Source organism: Podarcis erhardii (assembly GCF_964252035.2).
Source record: "Podarcis erhardii genome assembly, chromosome: 2".
Lineage (NCBI taxonomy): Eukaryota > Metazoa > Chordata > Lepidosauria > Squamata > Lacertidae > Podarcis > Podarcis erhardii.
Genome location: NC_138498.1, coordinates 21,540,363 through 21,555,174, shown reverse-complemented (window position 1 = coordinate 21,555,174; position 14,812 = coordinate 21,540,363). Strand labels below are relative to the sequence as shown.

General features: G+C 50.1%; 1 protein-coding gene across 1 annotated transcript in view; it reads left to right on the top strand.

The window, feature by feature from the left end:
• Positions 1–13,619, top strand: part of KCNH3 (potassium voltage-gated channel subfamily H member 3) — a 71,225-nt gene extending 57,606 nt beyond the window's left edge. Inside the window, exons 9-15 of the mRNA XM_081849569.1 lie at positions 999–1,198; positions 4,283–4,532; positions 5,682–5,896; positions 7,689–7,972; positions 9,072–9,175; positions 9,313–9,380; positions 12,529–13,619. Coding sequence (XP_081705695.1) covers positions 999–1,198; positions 4,283–4,532; positions 5,682–5,896; positions 7,689–7,972; positions 9,072–9,175; positions 9,313–9,380; positions 12,529–13,131 — 1,724 coding nt within the window. The 3' untranslated portion in view covers positions 13,132–13,619. The remainder of the gene's footprint in view (positions 1–998; positions 1,199–4,282; positions 4,533–5,681; positions 5,897–7,688; positions 7,973–9,071; positions 9,176–9,312; positions 9,381–12,528) is intronic.
• Positions 13,620–14,812: the final 1,193 nt, after the last annotated feature.

The window sequence follows — 14,812 nt, the reverse complement described above, 5'->3', positions numbered from 1 at the left end:
CTTGAATGGAAAACTCTGCCTATTGAGGCCTGCAAATGCAGTAGAATGAGCTTGGGGTGAAATGGGTTAACTTCTGAGGTGGTGGAATGGCCTGTATTACTTTACACTGCAGGTGGGTGGGTGGGTGAGATTGTGTTTTTAATGCTCCCAAAGCAAGTAGAAAACCAGTACAGTGGTGCTCCTTTTTTAAAATTACTTGCAGGGAATTTAATTACTTGCTGGGGGGGGGGCATTTCAAAAAGGTGACCCAACATCTGCAGCCTGAAGAGGTACATTCTACTACCTCAGAATTCTGCAACCTGTGTAGTAATTATTATTTATTTATTTATATATACATACATACATACATGCATACCCGGCCCATCTGGCTGGGTTTCCCCAGCCACTCTGGGTGGCTCCCAGCAGAATATTAAAAACACCAGAAAACATCAAACATTAAAAACTTCCCAATACAGAGCTGCCTTCAGGTGTTCTCTAAAAGTCAGGTAGTTGCTTATTTCCTTGACCCCTGGTGGGAGGGCGTTCCACAAGCCGGGCCCCACCACCAAGGAGGCCCTCTGCCTGGTTCCCTAAAACCTCACTTCTTGGAGTGAGGTAACTGCCAGAAGGCCCTCGGCGCTGGACCTCAGTGTCCGGGCTGAACAACTGGGGTGGAGATGCTCCTTCAGGTACACTGGATCGAGGCCGTTTAGGGCTTTAAAGGTCAGCACCAACACTTTGAATTGTGCTCAGAAACGTACTGGGAGCCAGTGTACATAGGTTGCAGGTCAATGGATTTTTGTTCCAGGCAAGGCAGGGCGGGGAAGACCAGTGTCTTAGCCGCCATGCCTTGCTTGTGCTTTTAGGTCACATATATTGCTTGGACTTTGCACAGGTAAGCAGAACAGGGTATCCATTTATCCCACGGCAAGGGGTGGCAGAGGGGACATTCTGCTCCATGTTTGCTGGACTAGCTTTGACGCCGCTTTCCTCCCTCTCCTCTCCTCCCCCCCCCCCAGCCTTGATGCACGCGGTAGTCTTCGGGAACGTGACCGCCATCATCCAGCGCATGTATGCGCGCCGGTTCCTCTACCACAGCCGCACGCGCGACCTGCGCGATTACATCCGCATTCACCGCATCCCTCCGCCGCTGAAGCAGCGCATGTTGGAGTACTTCCAGGCCACCTGGAGCGCCAGCAACGGCATCGATACTCGTGAGGTGAGGCGGGAGGCCTGGGCGGGGTGTGGGTCCGAACCACGAGGCAGCTTTCCCACCCAGGGGGCAGGGGATTGGGGGAGAGAGAGAGCAGCTGGCGAGGAAATAGAAAAGGGCACCTCAGGAGTGCGCAAGTGTGCAAGTGCCTTCTGTTCTGCGGAACGCTTCTTAAAATCAAATCCAAGGCTATACTCCTGGACACCATGCAGTTCAGGGGAGTGGCATAGTCCCATTCACTCTCTGCTTCACAGAGTTGTGATGAGGATAAAATTGGGCAAGGGGCATGATGTGCCATGCTGAACACCTTGGAATAAGCATTGGATGCATGTGAGGATGAGGATTGCAACAGAAGGAGGCACCTGGGTTTTTTTTTCTGGGTGTTGAGATATGACAGGAAGATATACAGTGACGTAGCAATGAATGCATAGAAGAAGTGGTTTGGCTATTAAGGGGGCAAGGAAATAAGAGTAGGTGAGCATAAACTAATGGAAATATTTGCTTGCCCTCAGTCCTCACTGAAATTTGCCCTCGTCGTCCTACACACTGTCTTTAACCTTAAACCAGGCATCCCCAAACTCAGCCCTCCGGATGATTTGGGACTACAATTCCCATCATCCCTGACCACTGGTCCTGTTAGCTAGGGGATGATGGGAGTTGTAGTCCCAAAACATCTGGAGGGTGCCTGCCTTAAACCTTGCATTCCATTCAGAATCTTCCCCTCCGACCGTCTTTCATTGCGGAACAGCTGCATCAATGGTTCCCAAACTTTTTTTGAGGGGGGCCTTGGTTCCATGAGCTCCTCCCCAGCACCCCCTACCCTGTAAACAAGAAAAAAACATTAATCAGAAGAGCGGTTTACACGACCCACTGAGGATAGCATAATAAAATTCGACATAGAAACAATTGCACATTTATTCAAAATCCAGTTAAAATTATTTCATTTATTCACTTGATCCAGTGATGCCGGCTTTTCAAAGTGTTATACAGCGGTACCTCTGTTACGTACTTAATTCATTCCAGAGGTCCGTTCTTAACCTGAAGCACCACTTCAGCTAGTGGGGCCTCCCACTGCTGCCCTGCCACCGCAGCGCAATTTCTGTTCTCATCCTGAAGCAAAGTTCTTAACCCAAGGTTCTATTTCTGGGTTATTGGAGTCTGTAACCTGAAGCGTATGTAACCTGAAGCACCTGTAACCCGAGGTACCACTGTAGTCACTTACACCTCCAGCGTCTCCCTGCTACCCCCTTGCCTCTTAGTGCCCCCCTAGGGAATCCCACTGCCCACTTTGGGGAAATCACTGAGCTAGAAGGTAGCCCATTGTATCAAACTGGTCTATCAGAGCCTGGTGGGGAGGAGGAAAGGGAAGCACACCTGTGAGACCTTTTCCCAAGGATGTAAGATGAGTGCAGCATCTTGTCCACCCAGTGGTCACCCAGATGCCAGTGGGAAACCAGCGAGGAGGATTTGAGCACAAGAGCTCTCTTTCCCCTTCCCGTGGCTTCTAGCAACTGGTATTCTGGAGCATCGCTTGGGTGTGGGAAGAACTGTGTGCACATGGTGCTAAAAGAGAAGGCGGGAGACATCAAAATGAGCAGCTGAATTCTGCGGCTTGTGTAAGACATTCGTATCAAGCCAAGCCTGTGTGCTGGGTTTTTGTGTGGTTTTATCCTGCTAGTCATGGAGAGGGGGAGAGCAGCCGGTGTCCTGGCCAGTGGAAACTGCTTCCTCTAAGGCAGTGTTTCCCAACCTTGTTTTTGGACTACAACTCCCATTAACCTTAGCTAGCAAGACCAGTGTTCAGGGATGATGGGAATTGTAGTCCGAAAACAGCTGGAGGCCCAAGGTTGGGAAACACTGCTCTAAGGCACACAAGGTTTCGCAAAACCTCCCTGTATCTTTTCAGCCGTATGGGCTTGAAACCTGTTTCAAAACAAAACAAGCCACTGTTCATCTCGTGCTGTTTGGTGCCCACTGCAAAATTCCGCACTATCTCTGAGCTCAGATAGAAATGTAGCAGATGCAGGTGGAATGAAACAGTATGTTTGTTTTGCCACATTGACATCCCATCCCAAGGGATTCAAAGCAATGTAGAAGGTGTTATCCTCACGAGTCATGACGACATGTACCTTGGTTGTCGAGCGCCTTACGACTCAAATTTTTTGGCTCCCGAACACCACAAACCTGAAAGTGAGTGATTTGGTTTGCAAATGTTCTTTGGAACCCAAATGCCCGACAAAGCTTCCGATTGGCTGCAGGAAGTTCCTGCAGCCAATCAGAAGCCACACCTTGGCTTTCAGAAGTTGAACGGACTCCTGGAACGCATTCTTCTCGAGAACCAAGGTGTGACTGTATCAGCAATGGGTTGTGTGACTGGCTGTGGGCCCCACAATGAGGAATGACGGAGGCTTTCGATCCAGATCACCCTAGTCCAAATCTTGCATGCTAATCGTGACTTACACTGACTCTCTGCATTCAGGAAGAAAGATCTGGGGCTCCTTTTAAATCTTGGGCTGAATCACTCTTTCCAAAAGCCTCCTTTCAAAAGCTGGGGTTAAAGGGTAGAGCCATACAGGCCATCCATTTTGGGGACTTGGTGTGTGTGTGTGTGTGTGTGTGTGTGTGTGTGTGTGTGTAAAAGAGAGAGAGAGAGAGAGAGAGAGAGAGAGAGAGAGAGAGAGAAAGGAAGGAAGGAAGGAAGGAAGGAAGGAAGGAAGGAAGGAAGGAAGGAAGGAAGGAAGGGAAAGAGGAAGGAAGGTGTGCATGAAAGAGAGAGAAGGAGGGAGGAGGGAGGGAGGGAAGGAAGAAGGAGGGAAGGAAGTCACTATGGTAAGAGACCACAAACCGTAGAATCTACTCTGTATTTTCCCTCCATTGTGATGTGGTCTGTACACTTGAATTTTATGCACTCGGTTGCCATTAGTGGCGATGGTGGGTCTTTGGGCCCAGACTCTCTTCTCTCACTTTCATCACTTTTGTGATGTGCTTTTGGGGGAAAGCCGTGGGGAGTGCACCACCAGTCCACGTGTTGATGATGGTACCAGTCGTGATGCTGCCACCGTGACCATTGCCTCCCTTTCCCGCCTCCAGTTGCTGCAGAGCCTCCCGGATGAGCTTCGCGCAGACATCGCTCTCCACTTGCACAAGGAGCTGCTGCAGCTGCCCCTCTTTGAGGGGGCCAGCCGGGGCTGCCGGCGCTCCCTTTCGCTCAGCGTCCGCACGTCGTTCTGCACGCCAGGGGAGTACCTGATCCGGCAGGGGGATGCCCTCCAGGCCCTCTACCTTGTCTGCTCGGGCTCCATGGAGGTGCTCAAAGACGGCACTGTGCTCGCCATCCTAGGTATGGGGACCTCTTTTGTTCCTGCCCCTTCTCTTCCCTCCTAGAAGGGGTGGGATATTTGATGGCATTTGGGAGGGAGGAACAAGCAAGCAAACTCCTCTGCTTAAGACCTGCTGCATGTGGAAAACCAAAGGTTCAGACTAGGGTCTTCTCCTTGACACGAGAACAAGGCCTTCTCTGCAGTGGCTCCCCATTTGTGGAATGCTCTCCCCAGGAAAGTTTGCCTGGCACCTTCATTGTACACCTTTAGGCACCAGGCAAAAACATTCCTTTTTAACCAGGCCTCTGGTTGATCTTATTTACATCCTATGCCCTTTTTAAATATGATTTCTTTGTATGTGTTGGGGTGGGGTTGCTGTTTTTATTTTTATTAGGTATTTTGTGGTTTTATATCTTGATTTTATTCTGTGAACTGCCCTGAGACCCCCGGGTATAGGGCGGTATGTAAATTCAATAAATAATAATAAAGTTTTTAGATGGAGGGAAAATTTAAGCATATCACTCCACAACAGCATCTTGAAGTTTTTTTTTTAAATAATATTTATTAGTAGTTTAAAGATTACAAAAGAAAAGAAAAAGAATTAAACAATACAATACAATACAATACAATACAAAAATAAAAACAAAAACAAAAACACCACACAACCCAAACCCTAAAACATTAAATCAACCAAACAAAAACAAAAACCATTAAAAACACATCCATTAATTTCGGTATCATAACTTTCGTTCACTTGTTTCAGCAACCTCCTCACACCTCCCTTTTTGTATTCCACTTCAATAGCATCTTGAAGTTTTATACACCACCAAGACAACTGGAACGTTTCCACCCCAAAGATGAAGATCAGATTCCCATTCTGTTCTGTGTCCCCAACTCTTAAGCCCTGCCAATGCCACGTTCCAGTTTAGGGGTTCCTTTAGCTCCTTTTGAAAACCAGCACCCTGCTTCTCTTGCTAAGGCAATCCAGGTAGGAGCTGCAGGTTGGCAGACCCAGGTGTGCGCACACACACCTACACACCCGCACAACAGGGTTCCACAGAACTAGCTTGACGGACCTTTTGATGCCAAGGGAGAAGGTGCCTCATTCAAAACTGCGGCTAGTACTATTTTGCGAGTTGGATCTCACCAATTGCCTTTCGTTCTTTCAGGGAAGGGGGACCTAATCGGTTGCCACATCTCATCCAGGGAGGAGGCGGTCCAGGCCAACGCGGACGTGCGGGGCCTCACCTACTGTGACCTGCAGTGCCTGAGCTTGCCTGGCCTTCTCGCCAGCCTGGAGCTCTACCCAGAATTTGCCAGCAAATTTCGCCACGAGCTCCCGTGCGAGCTCAGCTACAACCTGGGCGGAGGCAGCAGCTTCCAGGTGAGTGGAAAGAACAGCTGCAACAGGGAGGAAAGCGCTGTAAGGAGTAAGCAACAAATGCCTTTGAAGGGGTCATGGGTGCACTAAGGCCCTTCAATGCGACCTGTTTATTGAGCATTCGTCCTGATTTGCTTGCACAAAGGATTGGATTGTTTCCGGGTCTTTACTGAGCATTTGTTCTGATATGTGATATGACAAGCATTTATTCTGATTTGCTTGTGGGATGTTTACATGCCTGCCTTTTAGTCATTCATTCATTCATTCAATGTTGTTAAATTTATTTTCCTGTTGCTTTCAAAACTGCATAATGTCCATTTCTTTTTTCTTTTTTAAAAAGCAGATTGGTGGCAGAATCCCCAAAACCACTTTAACTGTGCGAACTTAGTTTTCCAATATGCACTTGAACTCTTCCTACAAAACAGTGGCTTTGTGGAGACACCTTTTGTGACACTATCATTAGGCAGAGCTCTTTGTTCTTATTGCCCTTTCAACTTAACCTAGAAAGCATTTACCCAGATGCAGCCTCAGATACGGCTGGCCAACTCTTCAGCACCCACTCCAGAAACAATCCAGAGCTAATAAATTACTTTCCTAGGAGTCTGATGGGTGTCTAGGAGGTTAACCTAGATTGTGTCTGGACCAGCCTCCTTGGCAGCACTGGATCATCTGGGAACAATTAGAGAGGCGAGTTCACCTAGTTCCTGCTTGCTTGGACACACCAAGCACAGCTAGTGCGTTTACCACTTTTATACCATTAGCTGAGCTCTCAGCCATTTCTTCTCTGACCCTGGCATCCCCAATTTCTGGGGAGAAATGGGCATGCAGGGTCGCATCCATGGCATGAGAGCAACAGTAGCAATGATATGATTGCTGCATTGCCAGGGCCTAGATAGTGTGAGGAATTTTCCCACTGCCCCACAAAAGTGTGTTTGCAGGCCACATACCAGCAGTGGTCAGAGCCAAAGTATGCCTGCATACATGCACACATACCCCACCCCTGCACATCTTACTTGCTTGGATTCCAGTCTGTGCACTGAGCAAGGGAGTGTTCCCTTTCTTCACAGGCAACTTGCTTTGCTTCCATGCTGTTTAGTAGAAAAAGAGAGCTTTCTTGCCCAGCAGCAGTGGGATCCCTTTCCTGCTCTACTGAGCTGTACTCTCCACTCCCTGCAGTCTCCCACACAACATACATGCACGTAACACAGAGAGAGAACTCATCTGATTGAAGGTGGCAGCTCAGCAGTGGGCAAACTGTAGCCACCGATTAACTGTGGGCCTAGATGTATCTCAGCAGTACTGAGCCCAATCTGGATTGATTCTGGACCTAACACAATGGATGGCCCAGAGCCCAGTCTGGAACTGACCTTAAATAAGTGGATGTAGTAAATGAACCAGGGATTCTTTCTGGAGATATCTGGCAACTGTAGCCTCACTATGAGGACTCCAAAACTGGTCTTCATCTAGTCAAAAGATTAAGCTGGAAGGCTCTGTTCAAAGTGAAGAGGTTTTTAATATCCACATGTATGTCAGGTCAGTGGAAAACCCGCACAAACACTGCAATGAATGTCACTCCTGGATGCAAGAATTCTGCCGCGTGCAAATGCAGAGAAAGTCACAATTGGTTTGGGCTTCTCTGCACATGCATCTCTCTTGTAGAATCATCTCACTGCCTTATGCTCTATAGGTCAGTGTGTAATCATTTCCCCCTTTTGCAGGGGACAATTCAGAGAAGGCAGCAGGTTGTAAATGTGGCACCGGAAAAAGGTTGCATCTGCTTTTCCTTCCTTTGCAGGCTGAGACCCCATCGCTGAGCAACAGGGCACCCACCGCGTTGCTTTCCACGTTGGGGAAGGACTCTGATACTTCGTTCCCTTCACGCCGCAGAACTCCATGCTTGCCCACAGAGGCTGTGGACGAGCCCTCCAGCCCCCTGCTCCCCTCTTCCGCTGGAGGCCACAGCAATCACCCGCCACGGTCAGGCTTTCCACGCCACCCACCTCCTGAAACTTCCTCACGTCCCACGGCGTTGCGGCTACATACAGCTCCCTGCAGTGCCCCCCCAGACCTCAGCCCCAGGTAAGGAGCACACAGAGACAGACAAGATGATGAAAAGAGCAGTTGAATGGAGAACGCAGGCAGTGACTTGGGGTAGCCTAGCTTGTTGTCTAGGCTCTGACAATCTCTGGGTCAGATTACTGCAGTGTGTTATATGTGGGACTGCCTTTGAAACTGCAGCGGGTGCAGAATGTAGTAGCCAGATTGCTTATCAGGGCAAGATGGTCTGCAGGTGTAACAGCAATGTTGGCATGACTGCAACGCTTACCAATTAGTCTACAGGCTTATTTCAAAGTGCTGCTTTTGACCTATAAAACCTGCAGGCAGCTCAGAACCTCCCCACATGAAGTAATCCGGACACTGCGTTCATAATCTGGCACCCTTCTCAGTGGGCTGTCTCCAAGGGAGTTGTGGAGGTTGAGGATACAAGAACAGGCTTTTTCAGTCGTGGCTTCCAACTTACGGCGTGTCCTCTCCTTGGACACACACATGGCACCCTTATTGTATGCTTTCAAACTGCAGGCAAAAATACTTCTATTTACCCAGGCCCTTTGGTCTTTAATATGGAGGGTAACCAGTTAAAGGACGAGAATAAAAAGAAATCACAGGCATTAAGCGGGGTGGTAGGAGTTGTTTTAGACACAAAAACACACACACAATTTAGGTTTTGTTTTATTGCTGTTCTTATATTTGGTTTTAATGTTCCTTGTTATTTTTATCCCTGTTATTTCTATTTTTATCATGTAAGTTGCTTTGAGACACTTCAGTGTAAAATGTGACTGATACAGTATAACAGATGAATAACGTGCTTCTATAGAGTTCCCAGCATTTGAGTTCTCACAGAGAGGGGGCATGGAAGGGTTTTTCTCCTGCAGGAAACACCTGCTGCCCATGTGCTCTTAGTCCCCATCTGGCGTACCTGAGCCACCTGCAGCACTTGTCCCCTAAGAATCTGCCCTGCCTCTCAATGTGTTTTGTCCCATTATTGGAATGTGAGCTTGTGCATGGGAGTCTTCTGGTTACTCCATAGGGACAGGCTTGGGGATCTGGGATATAGAATTCCATCCTCCTAGGGCTGTATCTGAGCTGCTCTTTCCCCCCTTCCTATCTTCCTCTGAAGGGTTGTAGACGGCATAGAAGACGGATCCGGTTCCGACAAACCCATGTTTAGTTTCCGCCTCGGCCATTCGGGCCCGGACTACAGCAGCCCTTCACCTGGCACAGGTAAAGCATTCTGCATGGCCTTACAGGGAACAAGGCATGATAATTAGGAAAACATGGCAGCAGCACACAGGTCAGTGAGTTCCTATGGGCTTCATTTCCCATGCCTTTGCTAAACCAGTCCGCTTCTCTTCTTACAGACAGCGGCCTGCTCACAATCCCCCCAGAGCTCTCTGGTGCCGACACCATTGAGAAACTGCGTCAAGCGGTAAGGGTTTTCTGTGTTTATGTCTTTAAAGTGGTTCATATATAGGCCTGGGTGATGTATTGATACATTGCCCAAGGACCGGTATGAGAGCCAGACCGTGATGGCGGCTCTCATAGGGCTTTCAACATTGCAGTGTATCACCAGCCAAATGGTGATAAACCCTGATGTTCAAAAAAGCTGCACTGGCTGCAGCCGGCGAGGTGCCAGGTGAAACTGCCACAGCAGGAGCTGAGGCGCTTTAACCGAGGCATCCCCAACCTGCAGCCCTCCAGGTGTTTTGGCCTACAACTCCCATGATCCCTATCTAACAGGACCAGTGGTCAGGGATGATAGGAATTGTAGTCCAAAACATCTGGAGGGCCGAAGGTTGGGGATGCCTGCTTTAACCCCAGTGCCTCATGGTCTGCGGCCAATACAGCTGGCCCCAGCCTGCTGCTCAGCTGGAGGAAGGAAGAGCTCCAACCACAAGCCCCACAACGCTTGCAGGGGGCGGGTGAGCTACCTTGCCCGCTTGCCCCCCACTCCCTGAAGACGGACCAAGCGGTGGGAGCCTATCAGGCTCTGTGCGTTTGACTGCCTTCGCCCATACAGGTGCACTGCCTCTTTCCTCGGGGGGGGGGGAGTGGGTGTCCTTCACCCCAGGAGGAAAGACGCAGCCCACCCTCCCAGGCAAAGTCCACAAGGCGTGGGATGCAAAGCCACCCTATCTGCACCTTGCGGAGAGGGGCTGCTGGCAAGCACTGGACCTGCCAGCAGCATCAATGAGCCCCTACACTGCCTGGCTGCCTTCCACCGGGAGGGTGGGCTCTGTCTTTCTGGGTGGAAAGGTGCAACACACCCACCTTAGCGAAGGCAGCCAGGCAGTAGACCTGCTCCTACTCACGTGCAAGCAGGGTTGGGGGTCTCAGCTGGGAGGGGGAGCACTTTAACAGAACGCCCTTCCTTCCCGTGGGCTCCGTAAAACTGCTTGGCGGAGGCGAGGGCAGCCGTGTGCTCCTCAGCCAAGCAGTTTAAAGAGGAGGGAGGAACAAGCTGTACTGGCAACTCGCTGATACAGCTTGTTTCTCCCTCTACAGGGCAGAGTGCGATGGTGGTTTCTCGCCAGCGATATACTGCTGAGTGAAGCTGTCATGGCAGTCTCCCCTCCCATACTGGTCCTGGGTGATGTTCTTCTTTGGTGATCACTCGTAGCTCAGTAAGATTGTCTTCCATAATCATGGTTTTAACAATGAGTCCGTAAGTGACTGTGGAGGCCAATTCTGGATCCATGCGTCCTTCCACAGTGCAGACATTGATTTCCGGGCAGGAGTTGATCACGGTGAGGGTTTGCCAAGCGTGCCTTCCTCTTAGCACGTTTCTCCCTTTCGTCCTGAGTTTGAGTGTCTTCAAAGCCCATGACACCTTAGGTAAAGGCTGTTCTCCAACTGGAACGCTAGCAGGCCAGTGTTTCCCAATTGTTGGTGTTTATACAGCGGTACCTCAGGTTAAGAACTTAATCCGTTCTGGAGGTCTGTTCTTAACCTGAGGTACCACTTTAGCTAATGGGGCCTCCCGCTGCCACCGCACGATTTCTGTTCTCATCCTGAAACAAAGTTCTTAACCCGAGGTACTATTTCTGGGTTAGCGGAGTCTGTAACCTGAAGTGTCTGTAACCCGAGGTACCACTGTACTACATTTTTAAAAAATTGCCTTGAGAGAGTCTTTAAACGTTTTGTTGACCACCAGCATTACGCTTTCCATTCTTAAGTTCGGATATATCGCCCAGCCTACTCAGTAGTATATCACGGGTGAAACAGCAGGTGCTCCTCTGGTGCCAGAGAGACTCAGAAGCAGCTGGAAGGCAGCTTCGTCAAAGCACTCCGCTCAGCGGAGCAGTTTAACCTGCGAGGTGGGGGCTTGATCATCTGAGAAGCGGGCAGTTTAAGCAAGCCTGCTTATCAGCTGTTCAAGCACCCTCCTCCAGCTGGCACAATGGCCTCATTTGCCTTCACATGGGCAGGCCTCCTGGGAGAAAGAAGTGGCCCACCCACATGAAAATGGACAGGCTCTGTGCACTTGGCTGCCTTCCGGCAGGAGGGTGAACTATGTATTTCCTCCTGGAATCAGGAGTAAGGAAACTGTGCGCCCGCTAGGAGAGGTACGGGCGCTTTCTCTCTAAGGTGGGGAGGAAGAAGCAGCCAAGATACACCAATATATCACAATGTCCAGAATCAGATAGGTAGCCGTGTTGGTCTGCCATAGTCAAAACAAAATAAAAAAATTCCTTCCAGTAGCACCTTAAAGACCAACTAAGTTAGTTCTTGGTATGAACTTTCGTGTGCATGCACTTCTTCTTCAGATACACTGAAACAGAAGTCACCAGACCCTTCTATATAGTGAGAAGGTGGGGAGGGGTATTACTCAGAAGGGTGGTGGGATTGGGTGATTGGCAGAATTGCAACTTATTACCAAATAAGTTGCTGAATTGGTTGCAATTGTAACCAATAAGTTGCTGAATTGCAACTTATTACCAGACTGAAAACCATGGAGAGACCTGGTCTGAACAAAGACCTTGGATTCTTATCTCATTATACATGACAAAGCCATTTTTCACCTTTTCACCCCTTGCTTTTTCCTGCAAGACCTATTGCAGTCGTTAAGAGTCGTCAACAGGCTCATCACAGCTATCTGCCAATCACCCAATCCCACCACCCTTCTGAGTAATATCCCTCCCCACCTTCTCACTATAGAGAAGGGTCTGGTGACTTCTGTTTCAGTGTATCTGAAGAAGAAGTGCATGCACACGAAAGCTCATACCAAGAACTAACTTAGTTGGTCTTTAAGGTGCTACTGGAAGGAAAAAAAAATTATTTTGTTTTGACAATGTCCAGAATGTATCGCAGTATTTAGCTGCTGATGTATCACAATGTTGAAAACCAGATAGAGTCATACCTTGGCTTCCGAACGCCGCAAACCCGGAAGTGAGTTTGCGAACGTACTTTGGAATCCAAATGTCCAATGGGGCTTCCGATTGGCTTCGACTTCCGAGGTACAACTGAATGGCCCAAGCCCTACCCCACTTCCAGGTTGCTATTGCGCCCAAGAGAAGAGTATAAGCAAACAGAGGCTGCTAATACTCACCCGGTTTTCTCCTTGTCTCGCTTCCCAGGTGGCTGAGCTCTCCGGGCAGGTTCAGCAAATGCGCGAAGGCCTGCACTCCCTTCGCCAGGCCGTGCAGCTCTTCCTTCTCTCCCAGACGCCGACGCACTCGCGGGCCGACCCTTCCGCCTACGCGCCCTTTCCTCATGCAGATGCTACTCCTGCCACGCCTCTGCTAAGTCCGCTCCGAGTAGACACAGGACTCCCGCCCGCCTTCTGCCCCCATAGCGTCCCGCCCGCCCCCTGTCCTAACGGTGCCTGTGGCAGGGTACAGTGGATGTGGGCACCGCCGGCCGGACAGAGCTCGCCCTGGCCCGGCATGTACTGGGCACGGGGTCCGGGCAAGGACTCCGAGACGGTGCCCATTTCGCCAGCGGGGCACGGATCCAAGGACCAAGGAAGCAACGCACAGCTGCCAAGCCAACTCCAAAGAGAGAGCTCCCTTTCCCGAGCTTGCTCCCCAACAGACCCTACGGGCCTCACGGAAACCAAAACTTCCAGGACTCAAGCCTGCGATTCCTCAAGCCTTGAGATGGTGCTGATTGGTACTGGGGACGATGGGTCTGTCTGCGGCGCCCCCTGCTGGCCGGAGGAGGAAGGCACGGGCCTGTGAGTCTGCTTTTGGAAACATTGGAGGGGCGGGAGCAGTGTCTTGCAACACTGGGTGCTAACTTGCTTGGGGGAGAAGCTGAAAAGCCCCCATACGGCATTTCAAGACAGGGCTGCAGCAGCTGTCAACACAGGGACGGGAAGAAAGAACTGGAACGCAAGCTTAGGAATTCTCTGCAGCAGGCTGGAGCAAAAGCAAGACACAGAAGCTGGACCTATCCTGTCTGGATCGGGGAAATACATCCATTTCAAACTCAGATGCTTGAAATATGCAACTATATATATATATGTACACACCCACCCCAGTTTTAGCTTCTCTTCTTCCTTCTGGCACTTTGATTGTTAGCCATGGGATGGCGGGGGAGATAAGAGTGAATCCCACTGTGCATGCTGTTCCTCTGGTGGGAGGGCAGAGGATTTTCCTAGCCATCTGCAGCACTGGGCTAAAGTGGGCACTCGTTTTATAAAATAAAGGTACGTTTTGGACTCCGACCTCATGGTTTACTAGCTAATTACTCTTGCTTGGGGTTTATTGTCCTCAACACCAAGGGAGGAGTGAGTGGGGGGTCCCCTAGTGAATGAGATAAAGTGAACAAGTAGCGTGTTAACTAGGCCTGGCTGACGTATCGATACATCACCCAGGGGCAGAGAGCAACAGCAGCTTCACCCAGCGGTATATCATGGGTGAAACCCACGCCGCTCCTGTGTCTCTCTACCACTAGTGCTGCTTTCAACATCAGGCCACTGGTAGCAGCAGCAGTTCCACCAGCGATATACTGTAATCCGCCCAGAGTGGCTGGGGAAACAGAGTCAGGTGGGCGGGGTATACAGTCGTACCTTGGATCCCGAACGCTTGGTATTTGGACGTTTTGGCTCCCAAACGCCGCAAACCTGGAAGTGAGTGTTCCGGTTTGCGAACGTTCCTTGGAACCCGAACGTCCGACAGGGCTTCCAATTGGCTGCAGGAGCTTGCAGCAGCCAATCAGAAGCCGCGCTTTGATTTCCGAACGTTTTGGAAGTTGAACAGACTTCCGGAACGGATTCCATTCGACTTCCAAGGTATGACTGTAATAAAATAATGAATACTGTCGGGTCAAGCTGCCATTGTGCTCTGCCCATCATACCACAGGAGGAGGAGCTGGCTGCATCGCTAGGGCCGATACAGCTTGTTCCTCCCTTGTCGTCTTTGAACTGCTCCACACAGACAGCCACAACATGCTCTTCAGGTGGAGCAGTTTAAAGAAGCCCCCCAACATACGAGCCAGAGTGGGGGCTCCATTAAACTGTTCCCACTCCCTAGCTGAGCGAGCCACAATGCATTGCACATGAGCCAGAGAGGCATCGGGGCTCACTCAGCTGGGGGGAGGAGCCTTTGCACCCCATAGCTGAGCAGCACAAGGAAGCTCCGGCGAGAAACCTGGGCAGGCAGCCTGTTCACTCTGCATGCTGGGGAGAGAAACTGTCTCTGCCCCCAGCGTTGGGAACAATCTTCATTATCCCTGGTACCAGGGTGAAACTGCCTCATTGCAGTGTTATCACCAGACTGCAATGCTGAAAACCTGACACTGCCCAGGTCTAATATTAAACCCTCATAGTTCAAAAGACATTCACACCATGCACCGACTCTTCTACAATACTGAAAGAACCACATCTTACACATCTCAAGAAGAGCCCCTAATTCTGTC